The sequence below is a fragment of the Myodes glareolus genome, chromosome 10 (genome assembly GCF_982192425.1).
Source record: "Myodes glareolus chromosome 10, mMyoGla1.1, whole genome shotgun sequence".
NCBI classification, from domain to species: domain Eukaryota; kingdom Metazoa; phylum Chordata; class Mammalia; order Rodentia; family Cricetidae; genus Myodes; species Myodes glareolus.
This window is the reverse complement of record NC_142035.1, coordinates 66,897,144-66,918,329: the sequence shown is the minus strand read 5'-3', so window position 1 is coordinate 66,918,329 and position 21,186 is coordinate 66,897,144. Positions and strand designations below refer to the sequence as shown.

General features: G+C 37.0%; 2 protein-coding genes across 2 annotated transcripts; both read right to left on the bottom strand.

Moving 5' to 3' along the window:
- Positions 1-1,487: 1,487 nt before the first annotated feature.
- LOC125416762 (olfactory receptor 4F3/4F16/4F29-like) lies at positions 1,488-2,524 on the bottom strand. Its single transcript, XM_048459919.3, has one exon. The coding sequence runs from the start codon at positions 2,522-2,524 to the stop codon at positions 1,586-1,588; it is 939 nt and encodes a 312-aa protein (XP_048315876.3). The 3' UTR covers positions 1,488-1,585.
- Positions 2,525-17,702: 15,178 nt separating this feature from the next.
- LOC148120679 (olfactory receptor 4F3/4F16/4F29-like) lies at positions 17,703-18,641 on the bottom strand. The gene has a single exon (XM_087911438.1). The coding sequence runs from the start codon at positions 18,639-18,641 to the stop codon at positions 17,703-17,705; it is 939 nt and encodes a 312-aa protein (XP_087767564.1).
- Between the last annotated feature and the right edge of the window lie 2,545 nt (positions 18,642-21,186).

Genomic DNA, 21,186 nt, shown 5'->3' with positions numbered 1-21,186 from the left:
AAAAAGACATACACTGTTCTTATGAATAAGATAAGACAATCAAGTGAAAGAATTCTGTAATAGTTTGGGAAGATTTATGAAAACACAAGAAGATTGTAAAGAAATTTGGAAACAGGAAACGCATTCCTACAGTTACAGAGCTCTAGGGATTTCTAGGGTCATAAGTCAAATCTATAGTTCCAGAACAGGATGAGATAACATGAGGCATAAATAGGTGATTAGCATGGCTATTTCTGCATTTTATCATGGGCTTTATTTATGCTTTGTTGGGGACACATCAACCTGGGGTGTGGTGTTGCAATTACCATTGTAACTGCCATTTAGTAAATTATGTCATGAAATTTGAAAACTCAGCTTGTCATGGGGCACATATGTAGACTAGTGAATTTTGTGTTATGATTCATTTGATATAAAATATGTCCCTGGTAAAACAATACCTGTTTAAGTACAAGGTGGGTTGGATGAATCATTCTATGAGCCCACAAATGATTAACCAAGCAAATATGTAGGTTCTATCTCAATCTCAATTTAAACAGTGAAGTAGGAAATGAATGAATTATATACAATAAAGGATTACTTACAAGAGCTAGATTTATTGAATGGTTAACCCACAAAGCTGCCCAGGAAGGTTGCAATCTCAATATGAATGCAAAGTTGGAGGTGCTACAATCTCACAAGGAAAAATAAACATGAGGTGGAGACCAAGGATAATTAATACTGTGTCTCTAAATGTCTCCAATTTTAAGGCAGTAGTTTATGGCTAGCCTGGTTACTATAATCATAATGATACACTTGTAGCTACCTTAAAATATGGAAGATATAGAAAGGGAAGCAGAGCCGCAAGACTACTTGTGTTTAATAGATTTATGATGAGTTAGCAGACTGTAGAGTGTCTATGAGGGGCCTACGTGTCTACACTGGACCAGCTGATAAAAATGATAGTTTCATTTGCATCTCTAAGATATTACACAGATTTTGCTAAACTCTGACTTGGAAATATACTGAGAAAAAAAAAGAACATGTGAAATACAAAGGGAATATAAAGAAAACTTAAAATGAATATCATAATGTTAACTGGACAGCTTATCTTCCTGACAATCATGTATCCTTGTAGATTCTAAACAGACAATCAAACAAGTGGTTAGACTTAGTGTGCAAAGTATAGCAGAGAAAAAAATAACTCCGATGAATGTCAGTGTGCAAATTCCACGTGGAGTGATGCCAGAAAGTCCTGCATGAGAAAAAATTGATGTCCAGGGAGAGAAAGAAAGAGAGAGAGAGAAAGAGAGAAATTGACATTTACATTGTAAGTCTTAAAGCACCTTCTATCTTCAGTACAACTAAAAGTGTGTTTCACATAAAAATTCTTCTTTGGGAACTGAGCTCTGAATTATTATATTCTTTGTTGCATAAATATATAATTGCTTCTCTATTGATGGAATACATTGCAAATCTCTCCTAACAGAAGAAAAAAATCACCCAAATATCAGTACAGGTAAACAAATCTATCCTAGAAAATAATTTTTCACTGAATTTGGTCAACAATGAACTATGTTCAATGAGAAAAAAATCACACTGCAATCATTTAGGAGATCTTCCCGTATTTCAGTAACTGCCTGCATATTCTCTTCATCGATGTCTTCATTTCCTGATTCCTCAGCGTGTAGATCACAGGGTTCAGGAAAGGAGTACCAACTGCATCAAATATGGCCAGATACTTATCCAGGTGTGTGGAGGAAGAAGGCCATGAGTAAATAAATATCAAGGGACCAAAGAACAGAACCACAACAGAGATGTGAGCAGAAAGTGTAGTTAGAGCCTTAGAGAAACCACTTGAGGAATGCTTCTGAACAGTGACTATTATGACAATATAAGATATGGTCAATATGAAGACGGAGCCTACAGAGATGAATCCACTGTTAGCTGATACCATTAATTCTAATTGGTTGGTGTCTATACAAGCAAGTCTGATGAACCGAGGAAAGTCACAGTAAAAACTGTCCAAAATATTTGGTCCACAGAAAGGCAAATTCAAAATATAAACAAATTGAACCAGGGAATGCATAAGGCCAACCACCCAGGCAGACACTAAGATGAAAATACACATTTTGGCATTCATAATGGTCAAATAATGGAGAGGCTTACATATGGCTACATATCTGTCATAAGCCATGCCTATAAGCAGCACCACCTCTACACCACCAATCATATGGATGAAGAAGATTTGAGTGATACAACCTCTAAAGGAGATGACTTTGCGCTTTCTGAACAGGTCATAAATCATCTTGGGACAAGTGACACATGAAACACCTAAATCAATGAAGGAGAGATTGGCCAACAGAAAGTACATGGGAGAGTGTAAGTGAGAATCAGAAGCCACTGTGAAAATGATGAGGGAGTTTCCCATCATGCTTGCCATATAAAACACTGAAGCAAACACAAACAGAAGGGCTTGCAACTTCCAGGAGTTGGTGAGTCCCACGAACAGAAATTCTGACACCATAGAGTGATTTGTTCCTTCCATTGATGCTCTTTGCAGCACTACCTGAAGGACAGCAGTAAAAGAAACTGAAAATTATGATACTTGTATTAATAGTTTAACAGGATAGAACTCAAGGTTATGAAAACCTATTTTTAATTTAGCATTTAAATTCAATCCAAAGATGAATGTCTATATGAGCAAATGCTTACATGGCTACTTATCAGGTGACATCATATTACAAACACTCTTAAATACTCTTCCATACTTGTTAAAAGAGCTTTCATCAAAGGTTCTAAAATAGCAAGTTTTGGTTAGGAGTTAAAAAAGGAATCTTGTACAGAGTTACTGGGAACATAAATTGTGTATGTATTCATTTAAGAAAGTGTACAGTGGAATTGGGGATTTAACTCAATGGTAGAGTCCTTGCCTAGCAAGTATAAGGCTCTGGGTGCAGTCTTCAGCTCTGAAAAAAGAAAATAAAGCATATATACTTTTCTATAAAATTTTAAAATAAGGCCTTCATATTTAAATGGCATATTTAAAGCATATGCCTTCCAATTGTGGGGCCCTAGATTTCATTCCCATTAAAGAAAGAAAGGGAAGAAAGAAAGAAGGAAGGGAGGGATGTAGGGAGGGAGGGGGAAAGGAAGGAGGAAGAGAAGGAGGGAGGGAGGGAGGGAGGGAGGGAGGGAGGGAGGGAGGGAGGGAGGGAGGGAGGGAGAGAGGGCAGGAGGGAGGGGAAGGAGGAGAGGAACAAACAGAAAAATGATTAGATGGAGATGGAGACAGAGAAAATACAATAGAAAATAGGAGAAATGGACTGGGAAAGAGAGGGAGACAGAGACAGACAACTGAGAGAGGGAGTTATTAACAATTATGAATTTTAGAATAAATCACCCAGAGGAAATGACACTGTTTGGACCATGATCATTGAAAGATTATTTATAATAACCAATATAGAAACATCCCAAGTACTCCTTTACAGATGAGTGGACAATAAACATAAATACAGACATACACATGCACACACACATATACATAGTGTAGATATTTGAACTATTCTACAGCCTTTAAAAATCAGAGAATTCTGTGTCTCATAATAACATTTATGAACCTGGATGTCATTTTGTTGAGTGCAACTATAGACACAAGAAGATAAATACTGAAATATCTTTTGTACATATAAAATCTGAAGAAAGTCATACTCAGAGAAGCAAAGAATTTGATGATGAACCAGGCAAAAATAGCGCCGGAAATGGGTGTGAAGCATGATGATAATGATGGTAAAAATCCAAAAGCTCCATTGGCATAATAGTTACTTCCTGGAGATCCAATGTAGCATGGCATTTACAGACAATGATAATTGTGTGTGGCACTCTTGAAAATTGCTGAGAGTCAATCATCAATGTTCTCACAACAGATAAGTATTCGGGTAAATATGTTCATTATTTTAAGATACATATAATGTAATGTAATATACGTATACTTTTTAAAGTTATATATAGTTATTAAAATTAATTGTATATGTAAATGAATGCTGTATATATATCAAAGATATACAATATTTATTTGTTAGTTGTGTCTATATAAACCAGAAAGGGAAAGACAACCTATTATGCCCATAGAGGTCATTTTTTTTCATTTAAATATCATTTCTTTTTTCATTTATTTTATGTACCAACCAGTTCCCCCTCCATGCTCTCCTTCCATCCCCTCTCTTTTCCCATCCACATCCCCTTCCCATTTACTCCTTCTCCATCTCCATTCAGTAAAGGGACAGGCCTCCTATGGGCTTGCACAAAGCAAGACACAACAAGCTGAGGCAGGATCAAGCTCCTTCTCTTATGATGAGGCAAGGCCTGCTAGTCCAGCATGAGGACATGTTACCAACAGCCAACTAAGTGCCAGGGAGAGGTCCTGCTATCACTCTTAGAAGCCTTACTAAGAGACCAAGCTACACAATTGTCACACACATGCAGAGTGCCTTCGTAGGTCTCATGCAATCTCCCTATTGTTGGTCCAATGTCCATAAGCTCCCTGAAACTCAGGTCAACTCTGTGGGCTCCCCACCACAAACCTTCCCCAGAAAGGTACAATCTCTCCTCCCTTTCTTCCAAGGAAAATGAAAGTAACTGTCTATCTTTTTCAAATAGCTACTTAGAAGAATAAATTAAACACCCTTAGCTTTCTAATTTTAAAATTCAATCAACTCAGTACTTTTTGCATTTTAATTACTCTGACTCTCATCCTCACTTTCACCCAAGAAAAATTAAAATTTTCACTTATTAAAACTTTTTAACTGTCTTACTTACAGTTCAGAAATAAAATTAATATAAAAACTTGTTATGAGCCATGAGAGATGGAGTTGGAGGGATGGCTCAGGGGTTGAGAGTACTCACTGATCTTGCAGAGGAAATGGGTTCATTTTATAAGTACCCACATGACAGCTCATATCTGTCTGTAATTCCAGTTCCAGAGAACCCAACGCATCCTTTTGGCTTCCTCGAGTACTGTTTACAAGAAGTGCACATACATACATAGAAACAAAAAAATAAATAAACATAAGCACAAATTAAAAAAAAACATTTAAAAGAGGAGAAAATGTGAAAAATAAATCTAATTCATGATCTGGAAGTTTTATTCTGTTTTCAAATTCTCAACAACACATGGTGAAATGAGTATGTATTAGAAAATTGCACCTCAAGTAAATTAAAAGTACTACAAAGCTTTTTGATGTTTTCTAGTGTCTTTTACATTTCTTCATGTTCAATGTTACTTTACCTCAAAGTCAAATACAATTAACATTTTTCTATAAATCAAAGAATTTATGATAGTTATTTTCCCATGCTACTCAATTTCTTTTCCAATTTGCTATCTACTTTGCTTTAAACAAACACAAATATGATCCATCCTCATAGCAATTTCAAAACTAAAATTTTATCTACAAATAAAGACACACTTCTCATTGTTTAAACATCTTTGTGTATTTTACCTGTATAAAATGTACAGCATCTTCACAGACTGACTTCCCTGATTTCTCTAGCCTAAAGTACCAAATAATAACCTAACATAAAATATATGAAGCCAATTACTCTAACCTCAAGAGATCATTGAGCCAAAGATTCTAAAAACACTAGATAGTTTTTGAATGTGTTCATAGTTTAGACTCTCTCCCTAGGGGACTGTTTGATTTGTCCAGTGCATCTAAAGGATTTTATACCTCATGAAACAACACTAAAGAGAAAAAAGAAAACAAAATGGAAATGTTTATATTATTGAACTATTTTGTTGGAAACATTGATGACCAGTCATTATAATTAATCCCTAAAAGTAGAAAATTAGTTCAAATCCTGACAATACACAATCATTTAGTATATCTTAAGAAAAACGTATGAAGCTTTTACTTTTATGTATTATATATTTGTGAATTTGTATATAAATTTAGATGTGTAGAAGTCCACAGAAGATATGAAACTTAAAAATGAAAGAAATAATTAACTACCAATTAGTAAAACAGGAGGCTAAGAGCAGGAATAAGCCAAGAGTAACCATTGTCTTCAGTCATATACAATACAGTTCCTAAAGTCTTAACTAGCTCAATAATACAAAAGAAAAGAAGGAGAAAGGGGGAGAGAAAAGAAGTAAGGTCAAAAAAGAAAGGAAGATCAAGAAGGAAGGAAGGAACGAAGGAAGGAAGGAAGGAACGAAGGAAGGAAGGAGGGAGGGACAGAAGGGAAGAGGGAAGAAAGGCAGGGAGAGAGGGAGGAAGGGAAGGAGGACAAACAGCAAAAGGAGTCAATGTATCCAGGTAGCCCTTTTTGCCAATAACATGATTCACTACATAACAGACCTTAAAGACCACAAAAAAATCTCTTAAAGCTGATAAATAGTTTCAACAAAGTGTCAGTATACAAAATAAACATGCAAAAACCTGAAGCCAATGACAAACATACAAACAAGAAATCCAGGAAATGATATGGTAGCAAAAAGGTGGGAAAAAAAGGAAAAGAAGAAATCTGGCGAAAAAAACTCTAACCAAGAAAATTAAGACCTTTTACAATAAAAACTTTAGAACACTGAAGAAAGAAATTGAGGACTAGATAAGAAGATAGGAAGAGCTCCAGTATTCATTGATCAGAAGAATCAATGAGAAAATTGATATCCTACCAACATAAATCTAGAGACTTTATGAAATATCCTCAGTAAATAGTAGAATCATTCTTCACAGACATAAAAAACCAATTTCAAAATTTATGTGAAGATTAAAAAAAAACATGGACAGCCAAAGTAATCATGAACAAAAAGAATACTACAGAGAATGTCACCATACTGACTTCAAATCACACATAGATTCACAGTAATAAAAATAACTATGGTACTAGCATAAAACAGACACATAGATCAATGGCATAGAATAGAGGACCCAAACATAATTCTGCATAACCACAAAACCTAACATGTCATAAAGACACCAAATATATACATTGGAAAAAAGACAGCATCTTCAACAAATGTCGGTAGAAAACCTAAATCTCACCATGTAGAAAATCAAACTAAAGACATTTCTCACCCTGAACAAAACTCAACTCCAGGTGGAAAAAGGACATCAATGTAAGACCTGATGCCCTGTAATTACAGTAGAAAAAACAGGAAGTACACATAAAATAACAGACACAGGGAAGAACTTTCTCAATAGGACACCAATAGCACAGGCACAATGGCCAACAACTGACAAATAAGATTTCATCAAACTAAAAAGATTCTGTGCAGTGAAGAAAGCAGCCAAGTGAAGAGGCAGCCCCCATAAATGGAAAATGTGTTTTCCTGCTGTATATCTGACAGCAGATTAATATTTGGAATATGTAAAGAACTAAAAACCAACTCCATTGAAATATCAGCTGTAGGAACTGGAGAGATGACTCAATGCATAAGAATACTTGGGGCTCTTGAAATGGATCTGGCTTCAGTTCCCAAGACCACATGGCAGCTAACAGCTGCCTGTAATGTGGGATATCCGTGGATATGTCATATCTATGGGATATGACACCATCTTCTGGCTTCTGGAGGCACTAAACATGCACAAAGTCTGCATGCACACATGCAGACAATACTCATACATATAAAATAACTTTTAAAAAAAACATGAAAGTATTCCTGTCAGAGAAGCAGGTAGGGTGGTTTCAGATCCTCACCTCTCCTTCTGCTCCTCTAGATCTAATCCCCCAGTTTCATCCCAACTCCATAGCAGAACACAAGATTTGGTCTCATTTTCTCTCTGACCTCATTCATAAGGGGTAACAAAGATCATCTCCTCCAAAATTCCTTGCCCCAACACATGCCAGTATACAAGTCTCCAACGCCAGCAAGCATTTCATGGGAGCACACTAGTTGGGTGGCCTAGTGAAACAGGAAAGCTAACTGAAGACATTCATCACTACCTCTTTTGCAAACAAGCAAAATCATCTTGTCCTAAGACTCTGTTTTACCACTGGGGTGAAATAAAGCTCAGTTTTCCAAGCCCTCGAGGAGCTTGGAACCTTCAAATAGTTGACGAACCTCCTCCTTACACAAAAAATAGCTGTTAAGCACCTTTACTTCTCTGGAAACATGGCTGCGCCTAACAACAGAAAGAACAAATGAATCTTATTGGTTAACCTGAAAGGCTTCTGCTGTGTGTCGATTGACAATGATGGAACATTCAAGGAAGCTCCTAATCTCTAAATCCTGACTGCTGAGACTTGTAACTAACTTGGCAACAAATGTTCATGATTTTTATGCTTAAATATTTGCTTCAACTGGCATTCAGGAATACAGTTCAGCTCCAGAGTCTGTTTTGTGGTCCTGGTTGATCAGGCCCCTTCCTCTCCAACCCTTTCTTTTGTGCTGCCCTGCATTAACTCTTCCCCTCAACTCTTGTGTCTGCTTGGGTTGATTCAGAGCCTCAGACCACAGCACCTCATTTCCTCCAAACCCAATCCCCCAGCCTCATCTCCTCCAAACCCAATCCCCCAGCCTCCTCCCTAGTACTACAACAGAACACCTGCCTCAGCCTTCTTCACCTACTACCACACATTTCCAGTGAATTCCACAGACCTTCCCTTCCTAACCTTTCTTCCCCTGCTCCTTTATTCCAGCCCCCAACTCTGGCAAACACTTTAGCAGACCTTCTGTGGTGTCCTCTCTTGACTCTATATTCCCATTCCAAGGATACTAAATAAGCATTTACGGTAGAGTACTCTGGATTTTTTTCCCTCCAGTGAACCACTCAGTAGCACGGCCTGTCCCCATTCTTAAGTGTCTGCTCCCAGTACTCAGAAACACCCAGAGCCCCTGTGACCACACCAATCAGGTCCACAGAAAATTTCCCACCAGGCAACACACAGACACCATACTTTCCTGAAATCCAGAGAAGAAATAGAAAACAAAGAACAAAACACCAATCAGAGACAAAACCGGGTATCAACATCCAGAACTATAATCCTCCCAGTCTAATACTCAGAGCCTAGTGTAAAAACAACACCAATAACAGCCAGGATAAATATACCTTCACTTATGGCCTAGCAATGCTACCGGTACATACCCTGAATATTCCAACACAGCTGAAGGATAAGAAAAAGACCTTAAAGCCAACTATATGAAGATAATAGAGATCCTTAAAGAGGAAATTAATAAGTCTCTTAAAGAAACTCAGGAAGACACAGCAAGCAGTGGGAGGAAATGAATAAACTCCTTAAAAGAAATCGGGAAGCTTAAATCCCACCCAATTCCCCCCAAAGCACCCTCTTCCCTGGGCTGCATATTACAGCCCACAACTCTGGCTGCTAAACCAGAAGCCAGCATGCATGGAGAAGTCCAAAGACAATTTGCTGGAGTCAGCACCCTCCTTCTACCATCCTGAGGACAGAGCTCAGGTACCCAAGTGATAAAGTCCTTTACCCACTGAGCCCGCTCCTCGTTCCCTGAAATGTAATTTTTTTATAAAGATTGCAATCCCCTTCAAAATTCTGTCCTTCTGTTTCCATTTCCCTATTATACATGCTATGAAGAACTTGTTATTGCATTTAGAATATAATTTTTATATTTCTTTTTTCCTTTCACCCTCTATCTAAATCTCTATTACACCTTTTATTTTTATCTCTTTCCTGCCTACCTCTCTAGCCTTACATCTTACCTTTCTTCAAAATTGAAGCTTCAATCACACCAGTTCTCTCAGATATCATGAGACGCTGTTATATTTCTCATTCCCATGAAATTCTCTTTCTCTCTCTCTCTCTCTCTCTCTCTGTGTGTGTGTGTGTGTCTGAGAGAACTCCTTTACTCATATGAGAGTACTCAGACAGCTACTGAGTTATAGAAAGTAAGGAAACCAGAGAGACACACTGGGATTTCCAGGCAGTATGGTCTACTGAATTTGGGTAATAATTTGTTAACAAATGTTCCTCTTCACAACTCTAATAAAAAGACTCCTAAACTCTTGCTAAACAGTGTGTCTTTCTTTATAATTATCTTCAATACTGATAGCATCATACTTTTTTCACATTTTTCTATATTTTCTATTCATCACTTTTAAACATGACATTAAAAGCATGAGAAAGAATGAGGGCAAAAAGAATCTGACTCTCTTCACAGTGTAAAGGAATATGACAAAATTTCTAAAAAGCTGAATAATCTTCGAAATGTTAGCTAGGAGAGTTCACAATCCAATAATTCACAAGGAATAAAGGACTCATTGAGGTACAATTAAAAAGGTAATATTCAGGATGAAACTCAGAAAGTTAAATAAACCTTAGATCCAAAAGCAATGCTCCATCGAAATTACATCATATTGAAAAGTGACATGTTAGGTAGGTCACACAATGGCTACCTATGGGTTAATTTTATGTGTGCCTGTTTGACTAAACTAAGGATGTTAGTATTTGCCTGTGAGTGCTTGCTGTGGTCTGGATAAAGTTGAAGGGAAGAGAAAAACTGGGCTTAAAAAATCATGTCCTGCTAGGAGTCTTCCAAACTGATCAAGCTGCATAATTGTCACACACATGCAGAGGGCCTAGGTTGGTCCCATGAAAGCTCATTAACTTTGGTCCAGAGTCTACTGCTTCCACCTGTCCAGGTCAGCTGTTTCTGTGGATTCCCTCATCATGACCTTGACCCCTCTGACTCATACAATCTGTCATCTCTTTCTTCAGAAGGACTCCCAGAGCTTGTACCATTGCTTGGCTGTGGATCTTTGTATCTGCTTCCATCAGTTACTGAATGAAGACTCTCTGATAACAATTAGGGTAGTCATCAGTCTGATTACAACAGATGTCCAGTTCAGGCACCTTTTCCACTACTGCTAGGAGTCTTAGCTGGAATCATCCTTGTGGATTCCTGGGAGATTCCCTGGCACCAGGTTTCTCATTAGACCTCTGTCCCACCCCAAACTGCCTCTTACACCCAGCCAGGCCATCCTGCTCCCTCAAATTCTCATTCCTTCACCTCCCCCATCCCTGCCCCCAGTTTGTGTAGAAGATTTCTTCTATTTCCCCATCCCAGGGAAATCCATGCACCCCTCTTTGGGCCTTTTTTTCTCTATTCTCTCAGGGGCTGTGCATTGTAGGTTTGTTATCCTCTACTTTACTCCTAATATCCACTTATGAGTAAGTACACACCATGTTTGTCTTTCTGGGTCTGGGTTACCTCACTCAGAATTATTTTTTGTAGTTCCATTCATTTGCCTGAAAATTTCAAGATGTCATTGGTTTTTTACAGCTGATTAAAATACTCCATTGTATAAAAGTACAACAATTTTCTTATCCATTCTTCAGTTCAGGGAAATATAGGTTGTTTCTACATTCTGGCTATTATGAATAATGTTGCTATGAACATAGTTGAGCAAATGCCCTTGTAGTATGATTGAGCATCTTTTGGGTAAATACTGAAGATTGATATAACTGGATCTTGAGGTAGATTGATTCATATTTTTCTGAGAAACCACCATAATGATTTCCAAAATGGTAATACGGGCTTGCACTCACACCAGCAGTGGAGAAGTATTCCCCTGACTCGATATCCTCTCCAACATAAACTTTCATCGGTGTTTTTTATTTTAGTCTTTCTTTTTTTTTTTCTCAAAGTTTGTTAAAATACAAAAGTCTCCATTTCCGCCCCTCCTCCCAACCCCCTCCCACTCCCCCCACTCCCTCCCCTCCTCCCTCTCCATCCCCAAGAGCAGTCAGGGTCTCCCACCCTGTGGGTAATTCAAGCTCCTTCCCACTCCCTCCAGGTCCAGGAAGGTGAGCATCCAAACAGACTGGATCCCAGAAATCCAGTATATGCAGAGGAAACAAGTCGCAGTGTCATTGTCAATGGCTTTTCAGAAAGACTCCAGGCCAGCCTCATTCAGAGAATTTGGCTGGATCACGTGCTCGCTCAGTCCCAGTCACTGGCCTTGGTGAACTCTCATTAGATCAGTCCCCTTGTATCAGTGGGTGATCGCACCCCTCGCGGTCCTGATTTCCTTTTTCATTTTCTTCCTCCTTCTGCTCCTCATTTGGACCTTGGGGGGCTCCGTCCGGTGCTCCAATGTGGGTCTCCGTCTGTATCGCCATCCATCGTTGGATGAAGGTTCCCTCTGATCTTGCCTTCCTTGCTCACGTTCTCTTTCCTTCTGCTTCTCGTTTGGACCTAGGGAGTTAAGTCCAGTGTTCCAATGTGGGTCTCCGTCTCCATCTCCAGCCATCGCCAGATAAGCCAGACCCAAAAAGAGGAATTTGGTATGTATTCACTCATAAATGGATTCTAGCCATAATTAAAGGTCTTTGAGCCTATTATTCGTGTTCCTAGAGAAGCTGGATAGGAGAGTGAACCTGAAGAAAATTCAGGTAGTTTTCCTCCTGGAGATTGGAAATAGACAAGAGTCCCAGGTAACCTCGGGTGCATGTGGGGGGGGGGGGGTAGGAGGGTTGTTGGAAGGGGAGAGGGTTAGAGAGAAGGGAGCAGGAGAGGAATGGGGAATGCTCGGGGGGGGGGGGCTGGGAGGGGGAAGGAGGAAGGATAGATATGGGATCAGGGAAGAATATATCTCAACTAAGAGAGTCAGTTTAGGGCTTACTAGAGACTTGATTATAAATGGGATCCCAGGTCCAAGGAGAGATCCCCAGATTGTTCTCTGGACAGAGGAGAGGGTGTCTGAACTGGCCTTGGCCCATAACCATACTGATGAATATTTTGCTTATTTTAGTCTTTCTTACGGGTGTTAAATGGGATCTCAGAGTCTTTTGATGACTAATGATGTTGAACAATTCTTTAAGTGTTGTTTGGCCATTTGAGAATTCTGTTTAAATCTTTACACCACTGTTTAATTGGATTATTTGGTATTTGATGTCTGGTATTTTTAACTCTTTATATATTTTGGAGATCAGCCCTCTGTTAGATGTGGGGGTGATAAAGATCTTTCCCCATTCTGAAAGCCACTCTTTTGTCTTATTGAGAGTGTTCTTAGCCTTACAGAAGCTTTTCAGTTTCAGGAGGTCCCAATTAACTAATTGTGAACTGCAGTATCTGTGCTACTGGTATTCTATTCAGGAAGTAGTCTCCTGTACCAATGCATTCAAGGCTAGTTCCCACTTTCTCTTTAGCAGATTCAGTGTGACTAGATTTGTGTTGAGGTCTTTGATCCACTTGGACTTGAGTTTTGTGTATGGTGATGGACAAAAATCTAATTGTATTCTTCTACACACCAACATCCTGTTATGCCAGCACCATTTGTTGAAGATGTTTTCTTTTTTCCTTTGTATAATTTTGACTTCTTTGTCAAAACCAGGTGTCAATAGGTATGTGGATAGATATATCAGGGTCTTTCATTTCATTCCATTGATGCATATAAACAGAGTGTAGAAAGAAATTTTTTTCACAGAGATGGGTCAAAATGCACTCCCAAGTTCATGATGCAAGGACATAGGAGATCTTTCTATACGTCAGAAATGTCTGCGTACTCTCTGCATTACTTGGTGTTTTGTGAACTCTTAACTGTAAGTTGGTATGTCTCTGACTCTTTTTCCTGTTCTTTAAACTATTTTGCTTCTATTTGGTTGCCTTGTCAAGGTTTGATATGAGGGTTTTTGCCTTGTTTTATTGTATCTTGATTTGTCCTGTTTCGGCTGTCATCTCTGGGAGACATGCCCTTTTATGAAGAGAAGCAGAGAGGGGAGGTAAGGATAGGTATGTAGTTGTGATGTATCATATGAGAAAGGAATCTTTTCAATAAATAAATACATATATGAAATACAAACATTAAAAAAGTTTCTAGATCATACACAAGGACAAGATGTTCCCTTACTTGGAATCCATACTTATCCACAGAGAAAACTCCTAAGAGATAGTGTTTGAAATTGTCTTCACTTACACATTAGCCCACTTGAAAGTGCTGTTTCAAAAGTACATTCTTTTTGTGTTTTGTTTCTTTTTTCAGGTTTATTATTATTATTATTAAATTTTTTCACCTCTTCCCCTCGTCCCATTTCCCTCCCCCTCCTTTCACTCCCCCTCCCCCTCCCTCTCCAGTCCAAAGAGCAGTCAGGGTTCCCTACCCTGTGGGAAGTCCAAGGTCCCCCCCCTCATCCAGTTCTAGGAAGGTGAGCATCCAAACAGACTAGGTTCTCCCAAAGCCAGTACATGCAGTAGAATCAAATCCCAGTGCCATTGTTCTTGGCTTCTTAGTCAGCCCTCCTTGTCAGCCACGTTCAGAGAGTCTGGTTTGACCACATGCATTCTTTACACTCATAACTAATGAAACCACCATATATCTTTGCCAAGTGTAGTAATTAATGCTTTTCCTTGGCCTATACAAAACTAATGAATCAAAGAAAGTGTATTCCAAGACATTCGGTCCTTTTCGATGGACAAGGTGTTTGGTATTGAGGTTCCTAATACAGAGTCATCAAGTTCAATGTCTCTATTGAGCAGTGTTCATGTAAACCATCATCCATGTGTATTTCATTTTCAATCTAGAAACATTGCAAGCTTACTCACACACTCAGCTGAAACATTTCATATTTGAAACTTCTCAGATTGGTTGGAACATCTCTATTTTTGTTATTTAGAAAATTTAAATGATTGTCTCCTTTTCAAATACATACATACATACATACATACATACATACATACATACATAAAAGAAAATGACTTTGTAGCTTCAAATTTACTGAACTCAATAAACTAAATGTTTAGTTGTTCTTTTGATACAATGTCCTTTTGTGTATTCCAGGTTGGCCTCCTGGCAATCCTCCTGCCTCCGTCTACTAAGCTGTGCACAAACATGACCAAAATACCTTTAATGATCCTTTTCATATTTCCAATTTTCTTTCTTATCTATATCACACATTAAAAATTACTATGTTTCAAACTTCTTTACCAATATTTATTCTAGTAGTTGTTCAGAAATAAAATGAGTACAAACATTACCTATAAATGGTAGGAGAAAATCAAAAAATAAATACAAATCCAGATAGGTTTAGATATTATTTTGTCATGAAATTACCCATATCATATATTAAAATGAAATCGCTGTTTATAAAAGAATTTGAGATGGATATGAATTAGAAGTAGAATTCTGACCACTTGAAAATGAAAGGAGGAGGAAACTGCACAAAAGTCTCATCTTCAATGCCATATTCCTTCCTACTCTTATTCTGTTTTCCTTTACGGTTTCCTGTGGTTGATAAATTCTGTGGTCTACTTGAGAATTTGTCATTTAGTTTTCAGGATTGTTTAAGCCAGCTCATATCTGCTGTCTCTGGAAATTACAACTCTCACATAGCTGAACATTTTATTTTCTTGAAAAACATTAAAGGCTTTTGTCTGTATTTTTGAAAGTGCCTCAGGTAAGGTGATACACAGATGTGTTCTACTGTCTTCCAGTCTGTGGTCTCTTGACTTTTTGTATATACTTCTCCACCACACTAAACCAGGGACATTGGAACTCTGTTTCTCACTCTATTGCTCTAAAGGATAGAAAATTTTCCAGGGAAAGAGCACTGCCTTATATAACTACACATCCACAAGTTTCTGTCAAGATTTAAACATTCAATGAATATCTGTTTAACAAAACAAAACTGCATAACTACTAAAAAATTAATCCTAAGATCATGTATAAAGAAATAATCAAAATAGTTCAAACTAGGATTATAGAAATAAGAGAACAATAACTCATAATACAATTGTCCAAACATGTATTTTAGTTTCAAAAAGAGTACATTAATTCATAACACTGCCTTTAAAGTCAGAAAAGCTTCCCAATTGATTGTGCACACAGCAACAAAGAAGGGCAAGAACATCAGTCTCCTCTCATAGACTCCTCTAAAACCCTTGCTCTCTGTGTCCTACACACTTGCTTTCAAAAGCTTCTATAAACCATTTGCTAAAGGGGAGTTGCAATGTTAATTGTAGCACCACACCCCAGGAGAACAATGATCCTTCAGTAACATCTTTAGTCTCAAAAACATATTCTAAAATATAAACAATGTATTATGATTTTTTTATTTATTTATACTTATTGAGCTCTCTAAATGATTCTATTTTTTATTTATATATTTAAAATATTATTAAATCTTTTTAATTTTTTATTCTTTTTTTCACCCTGCTCTAGTGAGAAAAATGAAATAATCAAGTGAAAGAATTCTGTAATCTTTGAGAAAATTTATACAAACACAAGAAAATTGTAAAGAACCTCAGAATCAGCAGGGAAATTCCTACAGCTACAGAACTCTAGGGGTTTCTAGGAGCCTAAATTAAATCTGTAGTTTCAGAACGGGGTAAGACAATAGTAGATGTAAATAGGAGAGTACCGCAGATATTTCTGCAGTTTATCCTGGGCCTTATGTTTGTTGGAGAACGCATCATCATGGGGTGTGGTGCTACAATTAACATTGTAACTCCCCTTTAGCAAATTATGTCACTAACCCTGAAAACTCAGTAGCTTGTCACAGGACACATTGTAGACTAATGAATTTTGTGTTATGCTTCATTTGGTATAAAATATGTTCCCTGGTCAAGCAATACCTTGTGTAAGTACAAGATGGCTTAGACAAAGCATTCTATAAACCCACAAATGATTAAGCTACCATATATGTAGGATCAAGCCCACTCATACTTAAACCGTGAATAAGAAAAAGTATGGATGATTTACAATAAAGAATTACTTACAGGAGCTAGATTTATCTAATAGTCAATACTCAAAGCTGCCCATGAAGATTATAACCTCAATTTAGATGCAAAGTTAAAGGTGCTAGACCCCCACAAGGGAAAATGGGTATGAGACAGAGGCCAAGGATAATTAATACTATGTCTCTCAATGCCTCCAATTTCAATGGTGTAGTTGATGGCTAGCCTGGTGGCTATAATCATAATGACACAGTGGCAACTAGCTTGAAACATGGAGGAATTAAAAGGGTATATTGAAAAGGAAGCAGAACAACACGGCTTCTGTTCCAGAGTCTCTTAATGAGTTAGCATGCTATATAGTGTCTATGGGATGTATAGGTGCCTACAATGTAACAACTGACTTAAAAACATTATAGCTTCATTTTCATCTAGAAAATATCACATAAACATTTTGCTGAACTTTGACTTAGATATATACTAAGAAAACAAGAGCATGTGAAATAGAAAAGAAATATGAAGGAACTTGAATAAATGCTAACTGGACAGCTTATATTCCTGAGAATTGAGTGTGTATGCTTGCAGATTCTAAACAGACAGACAAATGAGAGGCTACAGGGCATGCAAGGTACAGAAGATGAAAAATTAGCTCAGCTCAATGTCAATTTGCAAATTACGCATGGAGCACTAGCTGAAAGCCCTGCATGCAAGAAAATTTATGTTCAGAAGGGAAGAGGCAGCATGTGTGTGTGTGTGTGTGTGTGTGTGTGTGTGTGTGTGTGTGTTTACATTTCCTTTGTAAGCCTTAAAGCGATCTTCTATCTTCTGTACAACTAAAAGTTTGCTTCACATAAAGTTTCTTCTTTGGGAATTGAGCTCTGTCTTATTATAATCTTTGTTTTATAAATATATAATTGCTTCTCTGTTGCTAGAAAACACTGCAAATCTCTCCTAGCAGAAGACAAAATTCACCCAAATATCAGTATAGGTAAAAATATATATATATGACTAAAGAAAGTAATTTTTCACTGAATTTTGTCAAAAAAAATTATTCAATGTTGAATGTCCACACTTCAATCATTTAGGAGATCTTCCCATATTTCAGTAACTGCCTGCATATTCTCTTCATCGATGTCTTCATTTCTTGATTCCTCAGCGTGTAGATCACAGGGTTCAGAAAAGGAGTACCAACTGCATCAAATATGGCCAGATACTTATCCAGGTGTGTGGAGGAAGAAGGCCATGAGTAAATAAATATCAAGGGACTGAAGGTTAGGACCACAACAGAGATGTGAGCAGAGAGAGTAGACAGGGCTTTGGAGGAACCACTTGAGGAATGTTTCTGAACAGTGACTATTATGACAATATAAGACATGGCCAGTATGAAGAAGGAGCCTACAGAGATGAATCCACTGTTAGCTGATACCATTAATTCTAATTGGTTGGTGTCTATACAAGCAAGTCTGATAAACCGAGGAAGGTCACAATAAAAACTGTCCAAAATATTTGGTCCACAGAAAGGCAAATTTACTACATATACAAATTGAACCAGGGAATGCATAAGGCCGACCACCCAGGCAGACACTAAGATGAAAATACACATTTTGGCATTCATAATGGTCAAATAATGGAGAGGCTTACATATGGCTACATATCTGTCATAAGCCATGCCTATAAGCAGCACCACCTCTACACCACCAATCACATGGATGAAGAAGATTTGAGTCATGCAACCTCTAAAGGAGATGACTTTGCGCTTTCTGAAGAGGTCATAAATCATCTTGGGACAAGTGACACATGAAACACCTAAATCAATGAAGGAGAGATTGGCCAACAGAAAGTACATGGGAGAATGTAAGTGAGGATCAGAAGCCACTGTGAAAATGATGAGGGAGTTTCCCATCATGCTTGCCATATAAAACACTGAAGCAAACACAAACAGAAATACTTGCAAGTTCCAGGAGTTGGTGAGTCCCACGAACAGAAATTCTGACACCATAGAGTGATTTGTTCCTTCCATTGATGCTCTTTGCAGCACTACCTGAAGGACAGCAGTAAAAGAAACTGAAAATTATGATAATTGTATTAATAGCTTAAAAGGATAGAACTTAAGGTTATGAAAACCTATTTTTAATTTAACATTTAAATCTAATCCAAAGAAGAACAGATGTATGTCAAAATGCTTACATGGCTACTTATCAGGTGACAGAAAATTACAAACACTCTGAAATACCTTTTCATACTCTTTAAAAGCATTTTTATCAAAGGTTCAAAAGTAACAAGTTTTGATTTGGTGTTAAAAATGAACCTGTGCAAGAGTTATTGAGATAATAAATTAGTGTATGTGTTTATTTAAGAAAGCATAGAGTGGACTTGGAAATTTAGCTCAGGGATAGAGTGCTTGCCTAGCAAGTACAAGGCCCTGGATTTGGTCCTCAGTTCCAAAAATAGAAAAGAGAGTATATAGCCATTTTCATAACAATTTTAAAATAGAGTCTTGGTATTTATCGGTATAGTACTCATGCCTTCCAGTGTGTAGGGTTCTGAATTTCATCCCATTAAAGAAAGAAAGGGAAGAAGAATGAAAGAGAGAGAGAATGGAAGGAAGGAAAGAATGAAAGAAGGAAGGAATAAAGGAATAAAGGACAGAAGGAATGAAGGGAGGGAGGAAGGAAGGAGAAAGAGGAAAAGAATAAAAATGGAGAGATGGAGACAGATGAAATAGAAGAGAAAACAGAATAAATGGACTGGGAGAGAGAGGAAGACAGAAAAGATAGGGACAGAGACAGAAAGACAACTGAAAGAGAACATTATTAACCATTATGATTTTTGGAATTAATCATCCAGAGGAAATGGCCCATGATCATTGAAACATTATTTATAGTAACCAGTATAGACATCTCAGGTGCTCCATTACAGATGATTGGAAAATAAACATAAATGCAGACATACACACACTCACATATATACATAGTGCAGATATAATGGACTATTCCATAGCCTTTAAAAATAAGGGAATTTTGGTATCATATTAACATTAATGAAACTGGATGCCATTTGTTGAGTGAAACTACAGCCACAAAAAGATAAATGCTGAAATATCTTACGTACATATAAAATCTGAAGAAAGTCATACTCATAGAAGCAAAGAATTTGATGGTGGACCAGACAAAAAAGGTGTCAGAAGTGGGAGTAAGATAATGATGATGTTAAAAATACAAAAGCTCCATTGACATAATAGTTACTTCCTGGAGATCCAACGTAGCATGGTGATTACAGACAATGATGAGTGTGTGTGCCACTCTTGAAAATTGCTGATAGCCAATTATCAATGTTCTCACAACAGATAAGTATGTAAGGTAAACATTTTTGTTAGTGTAAGATATGCTTTATATATAATTTAAAATATGTATCCTGTATCAATATGTAATATATGTATTATATGACATTAAATGTAATTTGATATGTGATTTAGCCTGATACATAAATATATAATAATAACAAATATATAATAACTTGATATACCACATATGCAAGGAAATGTTGTGTACCAAAATATACAATATACAATTCTGTTAAATGTGCCTATACAAAACCAGTTAAGGAAAATCTACCTATTATGCCCATAGAGTTTTGAAACAGAGACCATACAGTGATGCTGGCGGCAGTCATGTAGTATTCTGTACAGTGTGGTATATTCGGATTACAGTGATGCCCTTCAGTATAGAAAATAGCAGTTCAATGTCAAACTTCATATTCTAGCTAAGTGTTTGCTATAAAATAAGATCCATAGATGAGAATTACTTCCTGGAGAGTTCAGCTCATGAGTAGAAATTTTAAACCTCACATGGTAGCCATGCTGTAGTAGAAAGCATTTGTTCAACTTTGAGAAATAATTATGGCAGTATGTTGTAGGTCTACTTCTCCTTAGAGAGCAAACAGCACAGTAGACACAAAACAGGCTCTCAAAACAAAATTAAGTAAAAAACAAAATTCAGAAAAACAAAATAATACCATGGTTCGGCCACTAGCAAATCATTCCAGAGATGGTTTATTAATCTTTTGCATATATTATAAAACTCACATTTCATGTTAGTATATAAACATAAGATGTATTCAACATATAAGGGTTCTACATGAACTAATTAATATTGATACTAATATTCTTTCATTTTTTCATAATACTTTGAAAACATGAGATAGATGAATGAATTAAAAGAGACAGTATCATAAAATAGAGAGAAAGAAATTCCATTTCTGGAAGACGTTTCAAAATGTATTACTTATTCCCCTTCAAAATATGTTAACTACCGCTTATTCAATAATAGATTATTCAGGTTACTTAGTAATCAAAGTATACTTTCAATGTAATTTAAATGTGTTTTTCTCAAAAAACACTGGGTGTCTCCTTAGTGCTTATAGTTAATTAAGTGGAATTCATTAAGTGTTATATATCAACTAGATATAACTCCCATAGATTTAAGGACTACAATGATTTTTTTCATAACCCATGCTAAAATTCAGAATTGCAACATAATGTATATAAGTATTTATTGGAACATAGA

Bases quoted from the DNA above. Each gene is read 5' to 3' on its own strand.
- LOC125416762 (XM_048459919.3), bottom strand. From the start codon at position 2,524: ATGGAAGGAACAAATCACTCTATGGTGTCAGAATTTCTGTTCGTGGGA.
- LOC148120679 (XM_087911438.1), bottom strand. From the start codon at position 18,641: ATGGAAGGAACAAATCACTCTATGGTGTCAGAATTTCTGTTCGTGGGA.